Source organism: Oncorhynchus mykiss, chromosome 11 (assembly GCF_013265735.2).
Source record: "Oncorhynchus mykiss isolate Arlee chromosome 11, USDA_OmykA_1.1, whole genome shotgun sequence".
Taxonomy (NCBI): domain Eukaryota; kingdom Metazoa; phylum Chordata; class Actinopteri; order Salmoniformes; family Salmonidae; genus Oncorhynchus; species Oncorhynchus mykiss.
Window position 1 is genome coordinate 45,450,234 of NC_048575.1, and position 23,298 is coordinate 45,473,531.

The 23,298-nt window shown below is 41.7% G+C and overlaps 1 protein-coding gene across 3 annotated transcripts in view; it reads left to right on the plus strand.

Moving 5' to 3' along the window:
- The window catches only part of LOC110535736 (PHD finger protein 19), a 35,057-nt gene that overhangs the window by 1,086 nt on the left and 10,673 nt on the right, over positions 1-23,298 (plus strand). The window contains exons 2-14 of one of the 3 annotated variants that reach the window (XM_036935524.1): positions 330-535; positions 802-883; positions 3,144-3,239; positions 4,519-4,613; positions 4,874-5,022; positions 5,404-5,499; positions 8,036-8,104; positions 10,839-10,959; positions 11,075-11,142; positions 11,424-11,570; positions 14,415-14,481; positions 22,162-22,247; positions 23,124-23,219. In XM_036935524.1, coding sequence (XP_036791419.1) covers positions 353-535; positions 802-883; positions 3,144-3,239; positions 4,519-4,613; positions 4,874-5,022; positions 5,404-5,499; positions 8,036-8,104; positions 10,839-10,959; positions 11,075-11,142; positions 11,424-11,570; positions 14,415-14,481; positions 22,162-22,247; positions 23,124-23,219 — 1,355 coding nt within the window. In that variant the 5' untranslated portion in view covers positions 330-352. Of the gene's footprint in view, positions 1-317; positions 536-801; positions 884-3,143; positions 3,240-4,518; positions 4,614-4,873; positions 5,023-5,403; positions 5,500-8,035; positions 8,105-10,838; positions 10,960-11,074; positions 11,143-11,423; positions 11,571-14,414; positions 14,482-22,161; positions 22,248-23,123; positions 23,220-23,298 lie in introns of all 3 variants that reach the window. The other 2 variants (XM_021620952.2, XM_021620951.2) reach the window with 2 other exon arrangements.

A 23,298-nucleotide genomic window follows, 5' to 3' on the forward strand; every position in this document is an offset into this window, starting at 1 on the left:
GTTAGCTGATGAGTCAAACCTGTAGGCTGTGCTGCGATCTACACGCAGGAGAAAATTGAGTCATCAGACATCAGCCTCAGAACAGGGGAGGGGTGTTAAAACAAATATGTTGAAGGGCTGGAATTCATGATAGCATGGGCATATGTCGTAAATATGTTTTTGTAGGCTTTGTATGACACAGTAATAATACATACATGTGATCAACAACCCCAAAATTACAGGACAATGTTCAACCACCACTAAACCTCCATAACGTTGTGATCAGGAGGACATATGGTGTCTACCACAATGACGATGTAACACCCTGATTCACCTAGGAAGTGTTGTAGTGTGTGGACAGCCCAGCTGCAGCATGTTGGAGTCAGCATACAGAGATGACTTCTGCAGTGTGGAGCCGAAGAAGGGGCTGGATGCCAAGCGTCTACCCCAGAAGAGGGAGCGGAGCTTCACAGACCTGGAGAGCAGCCTGACCGTGGGCCAGTATGTCCTGTGTCGATGGTCTGATGGCCTATACTACCTAGGGAAGGTCCAGAGAGTAAGTGCTCAATAGAAAACATTCCTGTTATCAGTCAAATACTGTAGTATACTGCCACACAATGGTTTGGATTAATTTGATTTACTACCCAAATACCGCTATTCACAAACTGTGATGGTTTCTCTGTAGTTTTCTGGGACCACATCTGTTATTCCTGTTTTATGAAAAATCTATTGTAATACACTATGAGAATAAAACTGTAATAAGGTTGCTGTAAACAACTTGCCTCCTGCCTCATACTGTCTGTTTTCACTTTTCCATTCAAGGTGAGTGCCTCCAAGCAGAGTTGCTTTGTCACTTTTGAAGATAATTCAAAATTCTGGGTTCTCTGGAAAGACATCCAACATGGTGAGTGAAGAGGGACTAAAATATTGTTGTTGTCACATTGTTCAATAAAAAACGTGAATTAGTCAAACGTCAAACGTACTACACCCAACATCTTCAATGAATGTACAGTGGGGCAAAAAAGTATTTAGTCAGCCACCAATTGTGCAAGTTCTCCCACTTAAAAAGATGAGAGGCCTGTAATTTTCGTCGTAGGTACACTTCAACTATGACAGACAAAATGAAAGAAAAAAAATCCAGAAAATCACATTGTAGAATTAATGAATTTATTTGCAAATGATGGTGGAAAATAAGTATTTGGTCAATAACAAAAGTTTATCTCAATACTTTGTTACATACCCTTTGTTGGCAATGACAGAGGTCAAACGTTTTTACTTTGGGCAGTTTACTTTGGGCACGCTTTTAATCCGGACGTGAAAAAAAGATGAGAGAGGCCTGTAATTTTCATCATAGGTACACTTCAACTATGACAGACAAAATGCAAAAAAACATTGTAGGATTTTTAATGAATTTATTTGCAAATTATGGTGGAAAATAAGTATTTGGTCACCTACAAACAAGCACAATTTCTGGCTCTCACAGACCTGTAACAACTTCTTTAAGAGGCTCCTCTGTCCTCCACTCGTTACCTGTATTAATAGCACCTGTTTGAAATTGTTATCAGTATAAAAGACACCTGTCCACAACCTCAAACAGTCACACTCCAAACTCCACTATGGCCAAGACCAAAGAGCTGTCAAAGGGCACCAGAAACAAAATTGTAGACCTGCACCAGGCTGGGAAGACTGAATCTGCAATATTAGGAAATGGAGCAATTATTAGGAAATAGAAGACATACAAGACCACTGATAATCTCCCTCGATCTGGGGCTCCACGCAAGATCTCACCCTGTGGTGTCAAAATGATCACAAGAATGGTGAGCAAAAATCCCAGAACCACACGGGGGGACCTAGTGAATGACCTGCAGAGAGCAGAAAAAGTAACAAAGCCTACCATCAGTAACACACTACGCCGCCAGGGACTCAAATCCTGCAGTGCCAGACGTGTTCCCCTGCTTAAGCCAGTACATGTCCAGGCCCGTCTGAAGTTTGCTAGAGAGCATTTGGATGATCCAGAAGAAGATTGGGAGAATGTCATATGGTCAGATGAAACCAAAATAGAACTTTTTGGTAAAAACTCAACTCGTCGTGTTGGGAGGACAAAGAATGCTGAGTTGCATACAAAGAACACCATACCTACTGTGAAGCATGGGGGTGGAAACATCATGCTTTGGGGCTGTTTTTCTGCAAAGGGACCAGGACGACTGATCCTGGAATGAATGGGGCCATGTATCGTGATATTTTGAGTGAAAACCTCCTTCCATCAGCAAGGGCATTGAAGATGAAATGTGGGTGTGTCTTTCAGCATGACAATGATCCCAAACACACCTCCCGGGCAATGAAGGAGTGGCTTCATAAGAAGCATTTCAAGGTCCTGGAGTGGCCTAGCCAGTCTCCAGATCTCAACCCCATAGAAAATCTTTGGAGGGAGTTGAAAGTCTGTGTTGCCCAGCAACAGCCCCAAAACGTCACTGCTCCAGAGGAGATCTGTATGGAGGAATGGGCCAAAATACCAGCAACAGTGTTTGAAAACCTTGTGAAGACTTTGCAAATAAATTCATTAAAAATCCTACAATGTGATTTTCTGGATTTTTTTTGCTAATTTTGTCTGTCATAGTTGAAGTGTACCTATGATAAAAATGACAGGCCTCTCTCATCTTTTTAAGTGGGAGAACTTGCACAATTGGTGGCTGACTAAATACTGTTTTGCCCCCCTGTATGTCTGCTGATAATATGGATCTACACCATACAGGTTCAGCATATCAAAAGCTCGCTCTAAAATCCATTAGTAATGTAATCCACTTTGAACAGCATTGCACAACATCCTAACGGGAAATCATTGACATTTTGTGCTGTAGCTCCGTGGAACCTCATGAAGCTGTTTTAGGCCTTTATTCCTTAACACTTTTTCATTGGCTAGCCGACACTTGTACTATGTAGTAGGCCACTTCATGGTATATTTAGATACTTCCCTAAAGGATTTAGCTGTCCTTCAAACTCTTCAACTGTCACGTTTCATTGAAAGGCTGATTTAATATCTTGCATGTTTTGTCTACATGTTGGTTTCATGTATCTGAACGATGAGAAAGCTGAGAATCCCACTCCAGCTCTTCATTCATCATTGAATATACCCTAATGCTATTCTTCTCTCCCAAAACATGCAGCTGGAGTTCCGGGGGAGGAACCCAAATGCTCGGTTTGTTCTGAAATGGTGCTGGTGTCTGACAATGAGATCCTGATATGTGGGAAATGTGGAATAGGTGAGTCACTGTAGAGTAATGTATAGTCTGACACTTCAACATTAAAGCATAAGTGGTGAAGTTCCCCTTTAAAGGAGGGTGTGGCTACACCCATCTATCTTGCCCTGATATAGCCTACAAGAGGATGTTGGTTCTTTACAAGCCATGGTTAAGTGGGAGGAGATCGCATTGCTTATTGCATACAGGGTTCTGTATGCTTCTATATTTACTTCCATAACTTTGTTTAACTCTTTTAATGATTTAACACTCACTCTAAAAGCATAAACTGTATCTTTGATACAGATACAGTAAACTGTATCTTTGAACTGTGGTAAATGGACTGGAACAATATACAGAACTTAAGATGGGGACAATGTGTCCAACTTGATCAAAAGTAGCCTAACTGCATCAAGTTATCTTCTACAGTTAAAGTGGAACTGAACATTTTCAAGTTGGACAAGGCAAGTGCACACCAAGCCTCTGCGACTCATAACATCATTTACTGAAGCCTGTGTACGTTAAACTAAGTACTTTCCATGGATGTCTGTCTTATAGAGTCCGGTCCCATTTGCAGTCTACGGTTTACAGGTCCTGTCTTCAGGCTGTGGTCTCGTTGGTTCGGTTTTTACATGGCACTTAATTAAAGTCATTGGGAGAATCTCAATTGCATCCTCTCTCCTCGCCTCCTTCTGGAAACCCATTGAAGGAGAATGTCAGAGGGGAGGGACCTCTGGCTTTCTCATCAAATGGGTTGAGAGAAAAGGACGCGAGGAGTATGTAATTGAGATTCTCCCATTGATTGCTTTGGGAGTCCACTCCTGGCTTCCTCTAACATTTGCTGATCAAGGGATTAAAAGCTTCTAGTTGGTTGGGTGCCACCTTCAGATAAACATAACACATTGATGTGGCTGAAAGTGCGGCCGGCAGTAGCACTTTCATTAATCCATTCATTTATTTCTATTGGGTTTGAGATGATCCAAGGCAAGTGATATTTTTCAAATATTTAACCTTTATTTAACTAGGCAAGTCAGTTAAGAACAATTTGTTATTTACAATGATGGCCTACCCCGGCTAAGCCCTAACCCAGATGACGCTGGGCCAATTGTGCGCCGCCATATGGGACTCCCAATCACGGCCAGTTGTGATACAGCCTGAAATTGAACCAGGGTCTGTAGTGACACCTCTAGCACTGAGATGCAGTGCCTTAGACAGCTCCGCCACTTTGGAGTTCCGGGGGAGGAACCCAAATGCTTGGTTTGTTCTGAAATGATCTTGGTCCTCTTGTTTTTGTTTTTTCCAGGTTACCACCAGCAGTGCCACCTGCCAGAGGTGGAGAGCTCAATGGATTTGTCACCATGGTTTTGCAGGAGGTGCATCTTTGCTTTAGCTGTGCGGGTGAGTATTATTAATAGAACAACCTGCTCAAGGAAAACAAAACTGACTAATATAATGTATAAATGACTGTTTATCTAGGGTCTTGTTCAGTAGTGAGAAAACATTTGGAAAAGGAGTGAAATGGAGAGGCACTATCTAAACACGTCCAATAAGAAAACACATTTTTGTTTTCTGTTTTAAAACATTTCGCTATGATGTGTCCTACAGATCACTGTCCTATTGCCGAACCATGTTGATGTGGCTGTTTCTTCTCTTCACAGAAAGGGGGAGCTCTCAAAAAGGGCGCTATAGCAAAAGCACTGCAGGCCATGAAGCAGGTGCTTACCTACAACCCAGCAGAGCTGGAGTGGGATTCTCAGCACCGCACAAATCACCAACAGTGTTATTGCTACTGTGGAGGACCTGGAGAGTGAGCGTGCTGGCTAGACACACTGTAGCATAGCATTTACATATCCACACTTTTAAAATCCATTAGCAGGTTTTGTGACTCAATGAAGGTACAGCAGCTGTATTTGATTCAGATGGGCACAGCAGCTGTATTTGATTCAGATGGGCACAGCAGCTGTATTTGATTCAGATGGGCACAGCAGCTGTATTTGATTCAGATGGGCACAGCAGCTGTATTTGATTCAGATGGGCACAGCAGCTGTATTTGATTCAGATGGGCACAGCAGCTGTATTTGATTCAGATGGGCACAGCAGCTGTATTTGATTCAGAAAGATGCCTCTTAGCACTCTGTTGCTCATTCAGTGACTACTACTTTTCACTAAATGGCTGCTTTCCACCCAGGTGGTACTTGAAGATGCTGCAGTGTTTTCGGTGTCAACAGTGGTTCCATGAGGCCTGTATCCAGTGCCTACAGGAGTCCATGATGTTTGGAGATAGGTGCGTAACATTGTTATCAAACAAGAGGTTTTATTCCCACGGTCCTGTAGGGCTGAGCGATATGGCCTAAAAATCATATCTAGATTTTTTTCAAAGTCATGGGGGATTTACGATATACTGTATATTTTGATTTTTTAAAAACGTTTTCCCTGAATAAGCCTTGTTGTGCAATAAGGGAAAGGGTGATACCTAGTCAGTTGTACAACTGAAATGTGTCTTCCGCATTTCCGCTGCCTTAAATCGACATCCACGTAAAGGTCAATACACTGCATGTAAAATTCTACCTAGGCTAACTATAAGCCTTCCACAACCATAAAACCCACTAATAATTATTTTATCAAAATAGTTTAATAACCTGCTTTTTTTTTTACAGTAATCACTGATCTGGCTTTCAAGTCTGTCTATGAAAATGCAATTTCTGAAGAAAATGTAACCAGAATCATGCACATGCACTAATAATGACCAACTTCTAGTAGTAGGCACATGCTAGTGAGTAGCCAGCTCATATTTAAAGTCGAGCCAACTTGGATCTATTTGCATGCTAAAAAGAGAGTAACTGTTATGAATACACCCTCCTGTCCATCACAAACTGTTTGAACATCATAGCCTGTACACAGTGCACACAGCACAGAAGAGTGAAGGAGACGAGACCAGAAAGACATAAAAAGCTCATGAAAACAAACAGAAAAACATGATTATTTTGATACAGGCATTTGGAACATCGCGCTATAACATCAATTGTAATTAATCAAATTGATATACAGTGCATTAGGAAAGTATTCAGACCCCTTGACTTTTTCCAAATGTAACGTTACAGCCTTATTCTAAGATGTATCAAATTAATGTTTTGCCTCAATCTACACAATACCCTATAATGGTAAAGCGAAAATGTGTTTTAGACATTTTTGCAAATGTATTAAAAATGAAAACAGAAACACCTTATTTACATAAGTATTCAGACCCTTTGCTATGAGACTTGAAATTGAGCTCAGGTGCATCCTGTTTCCATTGATCATCCTTGATGCTTCTACAACTTGATTGGAGTCCACCTGTGGTAAATTCATTTGATTGGACATAATTTGGAAAGGCACACACCTGTCTATATAAGGTCCCACAGTTGCCAGTGCATGTCAGAGCAAAAACCAAGCCCTGAGGTCGAAGGAATTGTCCGTAGAGCTCCGAGACAGGACTGTGTCGAGGCACAGATCTGGGGAAGGGTACAAAAAATATTTATGCAGCATTAAAGGTCCCCAAGATCACAGTGGCCATGGAAGAAGTTAGGGACCACCAAGACCCTTCTTAGAGTTGGCCGCCCAGCCAAACTGAGCAATCGGGGAATAAGGGCCTTGTTCAGGGAGAGATCAAGAACCCGATGGTCACTCTGACAGAGCTCCAGAGTTCCTCTGTGGAGATGGGAGAACCTTCCAGTAGAACAACCATCTCTGCAGCACTCCACCAATTAGGCCTTTTTGTGGTAGACTGGCCAGATGGAAGCCACTCCTCAGTAAAAGCCACATGACAGCCGCTTGGAGATTGCCAAAATGTACCTAAAGGACTCTCAGATCATGAGAAACAAGATTATCTGATGAAGCCATCTGGAGGAAACCAGGCACCGCTCATCACCTGGCCAATACCGTCTCTACGGTGAAGTATGGTGGGGGCAGCATCATGCTGTGGGGATGCTTTTCAGTGGCAGGAAGACTAGTCAGGATTGAGGGGGAAATGAAAGTACAGAGATCCTCCAATCAATTACATTTATTTATAAAGCCCTTCTTTCCTCAGCTGATGTCACAAAGTGCAGAACAGAAACCCAGAGCGCTCAGGACCTCAGACTGGGGCGATGGTTCACCATTCAACATGACAACGACCCTAAGCACACAGCCAAGACAACGCATAAGTGACTTTGGGACAAGTCTCAATGTCCTTGAGTGGCCCAGCCAGAGGCTGGACTTGAACCCGATCGAACATCTGTAGAGACCTGAAAATAGCTGTGCAGCGTTGCTCCCCATCCAACCTGACAGAGCTTGAGAGGATCTGCAGAGAGAAATGGGAGAAACTCCCCAAATACAGGTGTGCCAGGCTTGTAGCGTCATTCCCAAGAAGACTTTAGGCTGTAATCGATGCCAAAAGTGCTTCAACAAAGTACTGAGTAAAAGGTCTGAATACTTATGTAAATCTGATATTTAATTTTTTGTTGTTGAATAAATTAGCTAAAAATGTCTAAACAATTTTTACTTTGTCATTATGGGGTGTATATATATATATGTGTAGATTGATGAGGGGAAAAAATGACAATTTATTCGATTTTAGAAGGCTGTAACAAAACAAAATTTGGATAAAGTGAAGCCGTCTGAATACTTTCCGAATGCACTGTAATGCTCAGCCCTACGGTCAGAGCAAATCCTGGGAAGTCATAAGACATATCATGGAAGTCGAAGGTGTAGCCAGATGACCGAGGGCCAATATTGATTTTGATTTCCCCTAGAGGCATGTGACCTGTGCTTTCTCCTCTGATCTCTCTTCCTTTCTCTTTCAGGTTTTACTTGTTCATCTGTTCCGTGTGTAATAAAGGACTGGAGTACATTAAGCGCCTGGCTCTCCGATGGTAAATGGCTACTATTATTTTCCTACCTACCTCTGAGGCTCACTCAGGGGTACTTTAAGAATACAAAAGGCATTTGTGTCGTATAGTGCAGGATGTATGCATGTATGCAATGATTGTGCTCTTGTGCGCATAATGTCGTAGGGATAGATAAAGTTGTACAGTATTGCACTGTATTGGTGTTAATACACATAGTGGTGCTGTGAATGATTCAGGCAGCACAATAGCTCTGATTAAGAGGACTACATTTACACCTCTCTAAACCCAATTTCTTATCTGCTAACCCATAGGGATGTATAATTGAGAATTCCATTTATGAAGATGATGAAATACATTGTCATACTCATACCTTATGATCTGATATGCACCTTATACTTGTGAATGCTGCAGGTGAGGGTTCGGCACTCATTAATTGCTATCAGCTCTAGATACATTACAATCAGTTCATCTTTAGATTTTCAGGCCTTCAATGAATTTTGTGTGATTTATTTTTATTGTAGAACCTTTTAAGGATCTGAGGACCCATGCCAAATCTTTTCAGTCTCCTGAGGCGGAATAGATTTTTTCGTGCCCTCTTTACGACTGTCTTGGTGTGCTTGGACCACGTTAGTTTGTTGGTGATGTGGACACCAAGGAACTTGAAGCTCTCAACCTGCTCCACTTCAGCCCCGTCGATGAGAATGGGGGCGTGCTCGGTCCTCTTTTTCCTGTAGTCCACAATCATCTCCTTTGTCTTGATCATGTTGAGGGAGAGGTTGTTGTCCTGGCACCACCTGGCCAGGTCTCTGACCTCCTCCCTATAGGCTGTCTCGTCGTTGTCGGTGATCAGGCCTACCACTGTTGTGTCATCAGTAAACTTAATGATGGTGTTGGAGTTGTGCCTGGCCGTGCAGTCATGAGTGAACAGGGAGTACAGGAGGGAACTGAGCACCCACCCCTGAGTTAAGGATCAGTATGGCGGATATGTTATCTACCCTTACCACCTGGGGGCAGCCCGCCAGGAAGTCCAGGATCCAGCAGCAGAGGCAGGTGTTTTGTCCCAGGGTCCTTAGTCCTATTGTTGAGCTTTGAGGGCATTATGGTGTTGAACGCTGAGCTGTCGTCAATGAACAGCATTCTCACATAGGTGTTCCTTTTGTCCTGGTGGGAAAGGGCAGTGTGGAGTGCAATAGAGATTGCATCATCTGTTGGGGCGGTATGCAAATTGGAGTGGGTCTAGGGTTTCTGGGATAATGGTGTTGATGTGAGCCATGACCAGGCTTTCAAAGCACTTCATGGCTACAGACATGAGGGCTACGGGTCGGTAGTCATTTAGGCATGTTACCTTAGTTTTCTTGGCCACAGGGACTATGGGGGAACATGTTGGTATTACAGACTCGGACAGGTAGAGGTTGAAAATGTCAGTGAAGACGCATGCTTGCAGTACACGTCCTGGCAATCCGTTTCTCCCTGTGGCCTTGTGAATGTTGACCTGTTTAAAGATCTTACTCACATTGATTGCGGAGAGCATGATCACGGAACAGCTGGTGCTCTCATGCATGTTTCAGTGTTATTTGCCTAGAAGCTAGCATAGAAGTGATTTAGCTCATTTGGTAGGCTCATGTCACTGGGCAGCTCTCGGCTGTGCTTCCCCTTGTAGTCTGTAATGGTTTGAAAGCCCTGCCACATCCGACGAGCGTCTGAACCGGTGTAGTACGATTCGGTTTTAGTCCTGTATTGACGCTTTGTTTATTTGATGGTTCTTCGGAGGGCATAGCGGGATTTCTTATAAGCTTCCGGGTTAGAGTCCCGCTCCTTGAAAGCGGCAGCTCTAGCCTTTAGCTCTGTTGCCTGTAATCCATGGCTTTAATCCATGGCTTCTGGTTGGGGTATGTACGTACGTTCACTGTGGAGGCAACGTCATCAATGCACTTATTGATGAAGCCAATGACTGATGTGGTGTACTCCTCAATGCCATTGGAGGAATCCTGGAACATATTCCAGTCTGTGCTAGGAAAACAGTCCTGTAGCTTAGCATCTGCTTCATCTGACCACTTTTTTTATTTATAGAGTCACTGGTGCTTCCTGCTTTAAAATTTGCTTGTAAGCAGGAATCAGGAGGATAGAATTATGGTCAGATTTGCCAAATGGCGGGCGAGGGAGAGCTTTGTATGCGTCTTTGTGTGTGGAGTAAAGGTGGTCCAGAGTTTTTTTTCCCCTCTGGTTGCACATTTAACATACTGATAGAAATTTGGTAAGACGGATTTAAGTTTCCTTTTATTAAAGTCCCCAGCTACTAGGAGCGCCGCCTCTGGGTGAGCGTTTCCTTGTTTGCTTATGGCGGTAATACATCCCATTCAATGCTGTCTAATCGTGGTCTACAGCTTATCGTGAGATACTCTACCTCAGGCGAGCAATAGCTTGAGACTTCCTTAGATATCGTGCACCAGCTGTTATTTACAAAAATACATAGTCTGCCACCCCTTGTTTTACCAGACGGCGCTGTTCTATCTGGCCGGTACAGCGTATAACCAGCCAGCTAGCTGTATGTCGATAGTGTCGTCATTCAGCCATGACTCCGTGAAGCATAAGATATTACAAGCCCTTGCATAATATGTGGGGAATTGTTGATTTGGCAAAAACAATTGCAATCGTGGGATCCTTGAGGTACTGGTTTCTGTTAAACATGCGTATCTTTTTTCCCCTCTCATTTCATCTCTATTTTGAGCTCACTGATTGTCCCTGGTTTCTTATCCAGGGTGGACGTGGTGCACTTGGCACTTTACAACCTGGGAGTCCAGAGTAAGAAGAAGTACTTTGAGCTGGAGGAGATCCTTAACTTTGTCAGCAACAACTGGGAGCATTTCCATTTGGGCAAGGTTAGAACCACCAAATGAATTCCTGTCTGAATTCTGAGTAGGAATCCGGATAGGAAGTTGATTAATGCCATCTCAAGTCAATTGCATCAGACTAACATTTTGATATTCCCCACAGCTCTCCAATACTCCTCCAACAGAAAGAGGCCAATATCTCCTTGATGCTCTGAACAACTACAAGAGCAAGTAAGACATCTCTCTCCGTTGTATTCAGATAATGCATTATAAAACTACTATTTAATTGGAAATCCCATCAACAGCATTTACTGAATCTGCCAATGTAATTATCATGTCCAGCTAACAATAATATAGTATGGCCCCCAACATTCAGTAAGTTGTTTACTTTTTGTTCTGGGTGATAAGAGTATTTGTTACAACAGACATGTTACTCGGCTGAAGGTTTATTTGTTGACATCACACCTCCTTTACCAGACCATGACCTTAACATCCCCTCTGTATTTCTCCAGGTTTCTCTGCGGGAAGGAGATCAAGAAGAGGAAATGCATCTTCCGCCTGAGGACACGCGTTCCACCGAACCCTCCCTCCAAACTCTTTCCTGAGAGGGCCCAAAACGAGGGATGGAGAGGACGAAAGAAAGGCCCAGACAGGAACAGGTATTTCACGGCGTTGTGATATGCTTGTTTTCATGGGAAACCGTGTATTTCAATGAGGCCTGTCTTGGCTCAGTCAGAAAGTGTTAATTAACTTCTTGCGACTAGCAATCCCGGATCCGGGAGCGTAATCATAGCCTCAAATGAATTAGCATAACGCAGCGGACATAAATACACCTAGAAACTTTTCCTATTCATGAAAATCGCAAATGAAATATATTCAAACACAAGCTTAGCCTTTTGTTAATCACACTGTCATCTCAGATTTTCAAAATATGCGTTACAGCCAACGCTAGACAAGCATTTGTGTAAGTTTATCATGGCATAATGCTATGCTAGGCTCTGCTGGCAGCAGGCAACATTTTCACGAAAATAAGAAAAGCAACCAAATTAAATCATTTACCTTTGAAGAATTTCGGATGTTTTCAATCAGGAGACTCCCAGTTAGATAGCAAATGTTCCTTTTTTCCAAAAAGATCATTTTTGCAGGCGAAATAGCTCCCGTTTGTTCATCATGCTTGGCTGAGGAATCGACCGGAAAATGCTACCACTACAACGCCAAACTTTTTTCAAAATTAGCTACATAATATCGACAGAAACACAGCAAACGTTGTTTAGGATCCATCCTCAAGGTGTTTTTAACATACAGTGCCTTGCGAAAGTATTCGGCCCCCTTGAACTTTGCGACCTTTTGCCACATTTCAGGCTTCAAACATAAAGATATAAAACTGTATTTTTTTGTGAAGAATCAACAACAAGTGGGACACAATCATGAAGTGGAACGACATTTATTGTATATTTCAAACTTTTTTAACAAATCAAAAACTGAAAAATTGGGCGTGCAAAATTATTCAGCCCCTTTACTTTCAGTGCAGCAAACTCTCTCCAGAAGTTCAGTGAGGATCTCTGAATGATCCAATGTTGACCTAAATGACTAATGATGATAAATTACAATCCACCTGTGTGTAATCAAGTCTCCGTATAAATGCACCTCCACTGTGATAGTCCCAGAGGTCCGTTAAAAGCGCAGAGAGCATCATGAAGAACAAGGAACACACCAGGCAGGTCCAAGATACTGTTGTGAAGAAGTTTAAAGCCGGATTTGGATACAAAAAGATTTCCCAAGCTTTAAACATCCCAAGGAGCACTGTGCAAGCGATAATATTGAAATGGAAGGAGTATCAGACCACTGCAAATCTACCAAGACCTGGCCGTCCCTCTAAACTTTCAGCTCATACAAGGAGAAGACTGATCAGAGATGCAGCCAAGATGCCCATGATCCCTCTGGATGAACTGCAGAGATCTACAGCTGAGGTGGGAGACTCAACAATCAGTCAGTCGTATATTGCACAAATCTGGCCTTCATGGAAGAGTGGCAAGAAGAAAGCCATTTCTTAAAGATATCCATAAAAAGTGTCGTTTAAAGTTTGCCACAAGCCACCTGGGAGACACACCAAACATGTGGAAGAAGGTGCTCTGGTCAGATGAAACCAAAATTGAACTTTTTGGCAACAATGCAAAACGTTATGTTTGGCGTAAAAGCAACACAGCTGAACACACCATCCCCACTGTCAAACATGGTGGTGGCAGCATCATGGTTTGGGCCTGCTTTGCTTCAGCAGGGACAGGGAAGATGGTTAAAATTGATGGGAAGATGGATGGAGCCAAATACAGGACTATTCTGGAAGAAACCCTGATGGAGTCTGCAAAAGACCTGAGACTGGGACGGAGATTTCTCTTCCAACAAGACAATGATCCAAAACATAAAGCAAAATCTACAATGGAATGGTTCAAAAATAAACATATCCAGGTGTTAGAATGGCCAAGTCAAAGTCCAGACCTGAATCCAATCGAGAATCTGTGGAAAGAACTGAAAACTGCTGTTCACAAATGCTCTCCATCCAACCTCACTGAGCTCGAGCTGTTTTGCTAGGAGGAATGGGAAAAAATGTCAGTCTCTCGATGTGCAAAACTGATAGAGACATACCCCAAGCGACTTACAGCTGTAATCGCAGCAAAAGGTGGCGCTACAAATTATTAACTTAAGGTGGCTGAATAATTTTGCACGCCCAATTTTTCAGTTTTTGATTTGTTAAAAAAGTTTGAAATATCCAATAAATGTCGTTCCACTTCATGATTGTGTCCCACTTGTTGTTGATTCTTCACAAAAAAATACAGTTTTATATCTTTATGTTTGAAGCCTGAAATGTGGCAAAAGGTCGCAAAGTTCAAGGGGGCCGAATACTTTCGCAAGGCACTGTATATATTCAATAATATATCCGTCGAGGCAATTGGTTTCTCATAAGAAGCGATTGGAAAAATGGCTACCTCAGTATTTTACTAAAGATTTTCTGCGGGAGACACCATGTGACCACTTTCTAAATATGCGCCCTTACGGCTATTCTTCAATGGAAATGCGTAAAAAGACGTCACAATGCTGTAGACACCTTGGGGAATACGTGGAAAACGTAAGCTCATTCGTAGCTCATTCACAGCCATATAAGGAGTCATTGGCATGAGGCGGTTTCAAAAAATGTGGCACTTCCTGATTGGATTTTTATCTGGGTTTCGACTGTAACATCAGTTCTGTGGCACTCACAGACAATATCTTTGCAGTTTTGGAAACGTCAGAGTGTTTTCTATCCAAAGCTGTCAATTATATGCATAGTCAAGCATCTTTTCGTGACAATATCTTGTTTAAAACGGGAACGTTTTTCATCCAAAAATTAAAATAGCGCCCCCTAACACCAAGAGGTTTTAATCAATGTTAATGATGCTATAAGGCTGTGCCGAATTGTCACCCAATAATCATATTGTTTGGTCAGAAAGTGAAAGTTGTCTCTTTAGCTCTCTCCCGGCAGAGAAGAGGAGGAAGAAAAGGTCGAAATGGCTGCTGGAGGACGCCATTCCCAATGTAAGTTCTCGGATTGTCACAAGATCCTCCCTCATTTTCAAAACACCTCACATCGAACCACCTTTCTGCTGTTTGAACTAGAGGTCGGACGATTATGATTTTTCAACCCCGATACTGATTATTGGAGGACCAAAAAAAGCAGATACCGATTAATCAGTCGATTTAAAAAAATATATATATATATTTTTTTACATTTGTAATAATGACAATTACAACAATACTGAATGAATACTTATTTTAACTTAATATAATACATCAATAAAAATCAATTTAGCCTCAAATAAATAATGAAATTTGGTTCAAATAATGCAAAAACAAAGTGTTGGAGAAGTAAAAGTGCTATATGTACCATGTAAAAAAGCTCATGTTTGAGTTCCTTGCTCAGAACATGAGAACATATGAAAGTTGGTGGTCCCTTTTAACATGAGACTTCAATATTCCAAGGTAAGAGGTTTTAGTTTGTCGTTATTATAGTATTTATAGGACTATTTCTCTCTATACCATTTGTATTGCATATACCTTTGACTATTGGATGTTCTTATAGGCACTATGGTATTGCCAGTGTAACAGTAGAGCTTCCGTCCCTCTCCTCGCCCCTACCTGGGCTCGAACCAGGAACACATCGACAACAGCCACACTCGAAGCAGTGTTACCCATGCAGAGCAAGGGGAACAACCACTCCAAGTCTCAGGGCGAGTGACGTTTGAAACGCTATTAGCGCGCACCCCGCTAACTAGCTAGCCATTTGACATCGGTTACACCAGCCATTAGGCTGATAGGCTTGAAGTCATAAACAGCGCTGTGCTTGTGAAGAGCTGCTGGCAAAACGCATGAAAGTGCTGTTTGAATGAATGCTTACGAGCCTGCTGCTGCCTACCATCGGTCAGTCAGACTGCTCTATCAAATCACAGACTTAATTATAACATAACACACAGAAGTACGAGCCTTAGGTCATTAATATGGTCGAATACGAAAACTATCATTTCGAAAACAAAACATTTATTATTTCAGTGAAATATGGAACCGTTCTGTATTTTATCTAACGGGTGGCATCCCTAAGTCTAAATATTCTTGTTACATTGCACAACCTTCAATGTTATGTCATAATTACGTAAATTCTGGCTAATTGAGCCAGGCTGCCCAAACTGTTGCATATACCCTGACTCTGCGTGCAAGAGAAGTGACACAATTTCACCTGGTTAATATTGCCTGCTAACCTGGATTTCTTTTAGCTAAATATGCAGGTTTAAAAATATATACTTCTGTGTATTGATTTTAAGAAAGGCATTGGTATTTATGGTTAGGTACAGTCGTCCAACGATTGTACTTTTTTTCGCGAATGCGCTTTTGTTAAATCATCCCCCAGCGTTGCATCGATTATATGCAACGCAGGACACGCTAGATAAACTAGTAATATCATCAACCATGTGTAGTTATAACTAGTGATTATGATTGATTGGTTGTTTTTTATAAGATAAGTTTAATGCTAGCTAGCAACTTAAATTGGCTTACTGCATTCGCTTAACAGGCAGTCTCCTTGTGGAGTGCAACGAGAGGCAGGTGGTTAAAGCGTTGGACAAGTTAACTGTAAGGTTGCAAGATTGGATCTGACAAGGTGAAGATCTGTCGTTCTGCCCCTGAACAAGGCAGTTAACCCACCGTTCCTAGGCCGTCATTGAAAATAAGAATGTGTTCTTAACTGACTTGCCTAGTTAAATAAAGGTATTAATATTTTTTATTTTTTAAATCTGCAAAATCGGCGCCCAAAAATACAGATTTCCGCTTGTTATGAAAACTTGAAATCGGCCCTAATTAATCTGCCATTCCGATTAATCGGTCGACCTCAAGTTTCAACCACACTGAACGATCCAAACCCCTGGTTATTTCACTCATTCCTATCTCTGATGGTTAGCAACGTGGCTGGAATCCCTCCCTTCTCCATTTGTCTGTGCTCTTCTTTTTTCTTTCCCTCTGACCACTGTCCATCTTCTAAAAGTCTGTCTTCTCTCTGCCATGTCCCATGAAGAACTTATGTGTCATTGCCCTCATCACTGTCTCTCTCCACAGTTCTACTCAAAAGGGGATTACAGTTGGCCTTTGAGGCATTTTACTGACAAATCCCCCTGAACAGAGCAGTGCATGTCTGGTCCCCAGGCATATTCATCTCAAACAACAGACCTCTGACATTTCTTAGTAATTACTGCCTCGCTGGAAGGAGGAAGGTGCTCTGATTTGAAAATGTAGACAAAGCATATAGTAGGGTTCTCCAACTGGCAGCCCGCAGGCCAAGTGATTTTTATTTGGCCCCCAAGTTTTCTGAGCAAAACACAACGTATTATTTATTATTAATTGTTGGAAATATACGGGTTGGCTGACCACCTCACGAAAATCATGTGCACGCATCGATGTGACCGGAAAGTGTGCGTTATGATTCCGATGGCTAGCAACAAATAAAAGAAGATACCATGTGGGGAAGCGTAGGTGGCTCGTTTCTGCTCGTTGTATCTTGTTATTGATGTTGTCTTGTTTTGACCTCTGTCATGTCTATGCTAATATGAAAAACATTCGCTAGCTAGCTAACCAACATCGTTAACTATGTATTTGAGAGACAACAAGTGCTCATTGTGCAAATGTATTTGTTTTCAATAAACATGTGGAGGCAAAATATGGTTGTCAACAGTCTAAGCTAACCCAGTCTGTTTTGCACGCATCGGTTTTGTTGGTAAACAACCAACCCGTCTATAAAAGACTGTAAAAAGACCAGCAAATCAGCTCCAAATGTAAACAAGGTTTGAAATTAGGATTTGACGGTATCCAGATTTTCATATCGTCCGTCATACTGTCCTTTTCTCATCCTGGGATTTATGCTATTATCATCATAGCACACGAAAAGCCCATCGGGCCTCTATCACCAGAATGCTAACAAAATTAGAACAAACTACTAGCAAAATCAGATGCTATTAGCTAAACGCTAAAAAAAACAGATACTTTATTTACGGAAGTATTCAGACCCTTTGTTATGAGACTGGAAATTGAGCTCAGGTGCATCCTGTTTCCATTGATCATCCTTGAGATATTTATACAACTTGATTGGAGTCCACCTGTGGTTAATTCAATTGATTGGACATGATTTGGAAAGGCACACACCTGTCTATATAAGGTCCCATAGTTGACAGTGCAAAAACCAAGCCCTGAGGTCGAAGGAGTTGTCCGTAGAGCTCCAAGACAGGATTCTGTAAAGGCACAGATCTGGGGAAAGTTACCAAAAAATGTCTGCAGCACTGAAGGTCTCCAAGAACACAGTGGCTTCCCTCATTCTTAAATGGAAGAAGTTTGGAGACACAAAGACTCTTCCTAGAGCTGGCCGCCTGGCCAAATTGAACAATCGGGAGATGAGGGCCTTTTATGGTAGAGTGGCCAGACAGAACCCACTCCTCAGTAAAAGGCCCGCTTGGAGGCACCGAAACAAGATTCTCTGGTCTGATGAAACCAAGATTGAACTCTTTGGCCTGAATGCCAAGCGTCTGGAGGAAACCTGGCACCATCCCTACGGTGAAGCATGGTAGTGGCAGCATCATGCTGTGGGGATGTTTTTCAGCGGCAGGACTGGCAGACAAGTCAAGATCAAGGGAAAGATGAACGGTACAGAGAGATCCTTGATGAAAACCTGTTACAGAGCACTCAGGGTGAAGGTTCACCTTCCAATAGAACAACGACCCTAAGCACACAGCCAAAACAACACAGGAGTGGCTTTGGGACAAGTCTCTGAATGTCCTCGAGTGGCCCAGCCAGAGCCCGGACTTGAACCCAATCAAACATTTCTGGAGATACCTGAAAATAGCTGTGCAGCGTTGCTCCCTATCCAACCTTACACAGCTTGAGAGGATCTGCAGATAAGAAACTCCCCAAATACATGTTCGCCAAGCTTGTAGCGTCATACCCAAGAAGACTCAAGGATGTAATCGCTGCCAAAAGTGCTTCAACAAAGTACTGAGTCAAGGGTCTGAATACTTATGTAAACATGATATTTCATAAATGTTTTCTAATCTGTTTTTGCTTTGTCATTATGGGGTATTTTGTGAAGATTGACTATTTAATCAATTTTATTATAAGGCTGTAATGTAACAAAATCTGGAAAAAGTGAAGGGGTCTGAATACTTTCCGAATGCACTGTAGGTTGGGAAGAGATTTTTCGATGTACCAATTCCATGGCAGATGGTTTATGAACTGATACACAAAACAACGCTGGATTCAAAACTTTGAGTTTTTCAATTTTAACTCATTATACAAAATTATTGCAACCAGTAGAATGTTATATACAGTTGAAGTCGTAAGTTTACATACACTTAGGTTGGAGTCATTAAAACTTGATTTTCAACCACTCCACAAATGTCTTGTTAACTTCTTTGTGATCCCTTCCCGCTCGAATCCCGGTAATGGGATTGATTTGACAACATCCAGTGAAATTGCAGCGCGCCAAAATTCAAAAACAGAAATACTCATAATAAAAACTCTCAAAACATCCATGTGTAATACATCGAAATAAAGCTTAACTTCTTGTTAATCCAGCTGCAGTGTCAGATTTCAAAAAGGCTTTACGGCGAAAGCAGACCATGCGATTATCTGAGGACAGCGCCCCGCATACCAACACATGAAAATCATATTTCAACCAGGCAGGTGCCACACAAAAGTCAGAAATAACGCTATAATTCATGCCTTACCTTTGAAGATCATCTTCTGTTGGCACTCCAAAATGTCCCATAAACATCAAAAATGGTCCTTTTGTTCGATGAAGTCCTTCTTTATATCCCCAAAATGTCCATTTATTTGGATAATTTGATTCAGAAAATACACCGGTTCCAACTCGCCCAACATGAATACAAAGTATCTAATAAATGACCTGTAAACTTGGTCCAAACATTTCAAACAACTTTCCTAATAAAACCTTAGATATCCTAAAATGTAAATAATCGATAAAAATTTAAGACTGGATAAACTGTGTTCAATACCGGACGAAAACAAACGTTGACATCTAGTGGAAGCCATAGGAACTGCAAGTAGGTTCCTAATAAAAAGGGATTACCATAGAAAACTAATGGAAAACAGATTGACCTAAAAAAAAATGTCCCTGGATGGATTGTGCTCGGGGTTTCGCCTGCCAAATCAGTTCGGTTATACTCAGACACTATTCAAACAGTTTTAGAAAGTTCAGAGTGTTTTCTATCCAAATCTACTAAGCTTTGGGCCTGAGTAGCAGGCAGTTTACTTTGGGCACGCTTTTCATCCGGACGTGAAAATACTGCCCCCTTTCCCTAAGAAGTTTTAACAAACTATAGTTTTGGACTATAGTTTTGGCAAGTATGTTAGGACATCTACTTTGTGCATAATCTGTTGTTTAACAATTGTGCAACTTATAATTCACTGTATCACATTTCCAGTGGGTCAGAAAATTCAGGAAAGTGATGTCATAGGCTAACTGACATCATTGAGTAAATTGGAGTTGTACCTGTGGAAGTATTTCAAGGCCTACCTTTAAACTCAGTGCCTCTTTTTTTGACATCATGGGAAAATCAAAATAAATCAGCCAAGACATCAGAAACAAAATTGTAGACCTCCACAAGTCTGGTTCATCCTTGTCAGCAATTTCCAAACGCCTGATGGTGCCATGTTCATCTGTACAAACAATAGTACGCAAGTTTAAACATCACCGGACCACGCAGCTGCCATACCACTCAGGAAGGAGACGCGATCTGTCTCCTAGAGATTAACTTACTTTGGTGGGAAAAGTGCAAATCAATCCCAGAACAACAGCAAAGCACCTTGTGAAGATGCTGGAGGAAACCGGAACAAAAGTATCTATATCCACAGTACAACGAGTCCTATATCGACATAACCTGAAAGGCCTCTTAGCAAGGAAGAAGCCACTGCTCCAAAACCGTCATAAAAAAGACAGACTACAGTTTGCAACTGCACATGGGGTCAAAGATCGTACTTTTTGGAGAAATGTCCTCTGGTCTGATGAAACAAAAATCGAACTGTTTGGCCATAATGTCCTTCGTTATGTTTGGAGGAAAAGGGGGAGGCTTGCAAGCCGAAGAACACCATCCCAACAGTGATGCATGGGGGTGTCAGCATCATGTTGGGGGGGTGCTTTGCTGCAGGAGGGACTGGTGCACTTCACAAAATAGATGGCATCATGAGGGAGATAAATTATGTGGATATATTGAAGGGTCTTCCAATGGACAATGAACCCAAGCATACTTCCAAGGTTGTGGCAAAATGGCTTAAGGACAACAAAGTGAAGGTATTGGAGTGGCCATCACAAAGCCCTCACCTCAATCCCATAGAACATTTGTGGGCAGAACTGAAAAAGCGTGACGCGAGCAAGGAGGCCTACATACCTGACTCAGTTACACCAGCTCTGTCAGGAGGAATGGGCCAAAATTCACCCAAATTATTGTGAGAAGCTTGTGGAAGGCTACTCAAAACGTTTGACCTAAGTTCAACAATTTGAAGGCAATGCTACCAAATACTAATTTAGTGTATGTTAACTTCTGACCCACTGGGAATGTGATGAAAGAAATAAAAGCTGAAATAAATTATTCTTTCTACTATTATTCTGACATTTCACATTCTTAAAATAAAGTGGTGAACCTAACTGACCTAAAACAGGGAATTTTTACTGGGATTAAATGTCAGGAATTGTGAAAAACTGAGTTTAAATGTATTTGGCTAAGGTGTATGTAAACTTCCGACTTCAACTGTATATGGGGACACAACCATCCCTGCTCTGCAGATTTAGCTGTGAATAGAGAATTATTAGATCATTTATTTTGGTACTGGCCATATTTAGCTGGTTTTTGGTCGAAGGTTCAGGAATAGCTGAAGAATTGCAACATTTACCTGAATCTGTCTCTGCAAATAGCACTGCTGGGTGATTAAAAAAATTCATAGTCAATTGATCAATGATGTAATAATACTCTTAGGGAAATATTGTATCTTTAATTTACAATCTGTAAAAACTATGAGAATATAAAGGTTAAGAATGTTTGTGAAACATCACAACACAGTTGAAAAATAGATGGCAAATAGATGGTCTCAGAGATGAGTTCCCACATATGCTGAGCACTTGTTGGCTGCTTTTCCTTCAGTCTGCGGTCCAACTCATCCCAAACCATCTCAATTGGGTTGAGGTCAGGTGACTGGAGGCCAGGTCATCTGATGCAGTGCTCCATCGCTCTCCTCCTCGGTCAAATAGCCCTTATACAAAATAAAGGAAAACCTTTGAATGAGTAGGTGTGTCCAAACTTTTGACTGGTACTGTACAAAAAATATATATGGGAGATTGAAAATGACGCAGACAATTACATTGATGGAAGCCACAAACTATCTGCAATATTAAAGCTGATCTACCCCTAAATACATTTAGTTAATACAATGTTTTATTGATGTCTGTTAGGGTTTCTTGCGGTCAATTTGTCGTTAAAAAAATACTATTAGTAACTATGCTTCGGCCCCCTGATCATCTTCTTATGAAAGAAGAAAATTGCCCCAGGCTGAATCTAGTTGATCTCTGGCATGTAGCATTTAAACAGTAGTGATGAAGACGATGATGATGACTGTCTGTTTATGACACTGGCTGAGTACTATAATACCGTGTGTGTGTGATTTGTTATGTAGAATGACCTGACCTCAGCCTGGAGCACCAACCATCATATGGCCAACATCTTTGACTTCACATTGGACGAGTTACAAAGCCTCAAAAGGTAAATGGTTTGGATACTAAGGGCCAGTTTCCCTGACAGATTCAGATTGGATTAAGTAGCATGTTCAATTGAGTTTATCAATTTAAAGTTATTTTAAATCTAGGACTGTGTCTTGAAAACCAGCTCTAAGTGTAATTTTTAACACTTTTGTCTAGATGCTCATTTCCAATTAACTCTGTACTACTGCAAACATTTGACATTGACTTCGATTGAATGCAATAATTTTCAAGGCCCTAGCTATCTACTTAATTTACATGAATTTCCCTTTGAAAGACAACCTCTGGCAGTGTTGTTTTGTCACCCCTCTGATGATTTTCATCAATGTGTCGAACGAAGAGATTTAATTACGCTTTCCTGTAAAGGTTATCTCCCGAACAGTGCATAGTAATAAAAGTAAAGGCAAACACTTTGGGGACTGTTGAGAATCAACCAAGCTTTCTTAGAGGAAAATCAAGAGATGGGGAATAGCTGGTGCAACGCCAAAAAGTGGACTAACGCTGTCGGAATGTGAGGAGTGGAATAGGCTTGGTCATAACTCTATAGCACCTGAACAGAGCTGGAGGATGAGAACAACTAAAATAGTCTGTGGGAGCTTTGAAGCATTACATTAACTTTCTTCCATTAGCTAGATATAGTACTTTCTCACACATTCACACGCCTTTAGCATGCAGGCTCTTTTATTATATGGGCGCAGAACAGTGACTTGCAAATTCAAGTCGCAGGGTGAGGGACCATGGTAATAATGTACATTTTCCTTTGAGGTTAGGATTAGAAACGACAAAATAGGACTATTCTATCTGGTCCAGGGGCCACAAAATCCTCTGAATAGCACTTATTTATAGCGTCTGAACGGAGCTGACGCTGTTTACTCCTCAGCACTAGCTCGGGACGGACCTTCAGTCTTGACCTGGACTCCACAGACGCTGCCAGCACCTCTGGGTCCGCCACCACCAGTGTCTCCTACGACTTCAGGTACAGTACGAGAGTCACCAAGACTTAGATTGTTAGAAAAGGCAACTCCCTCACGCACGGTTACCTCTGCAAATTGTTC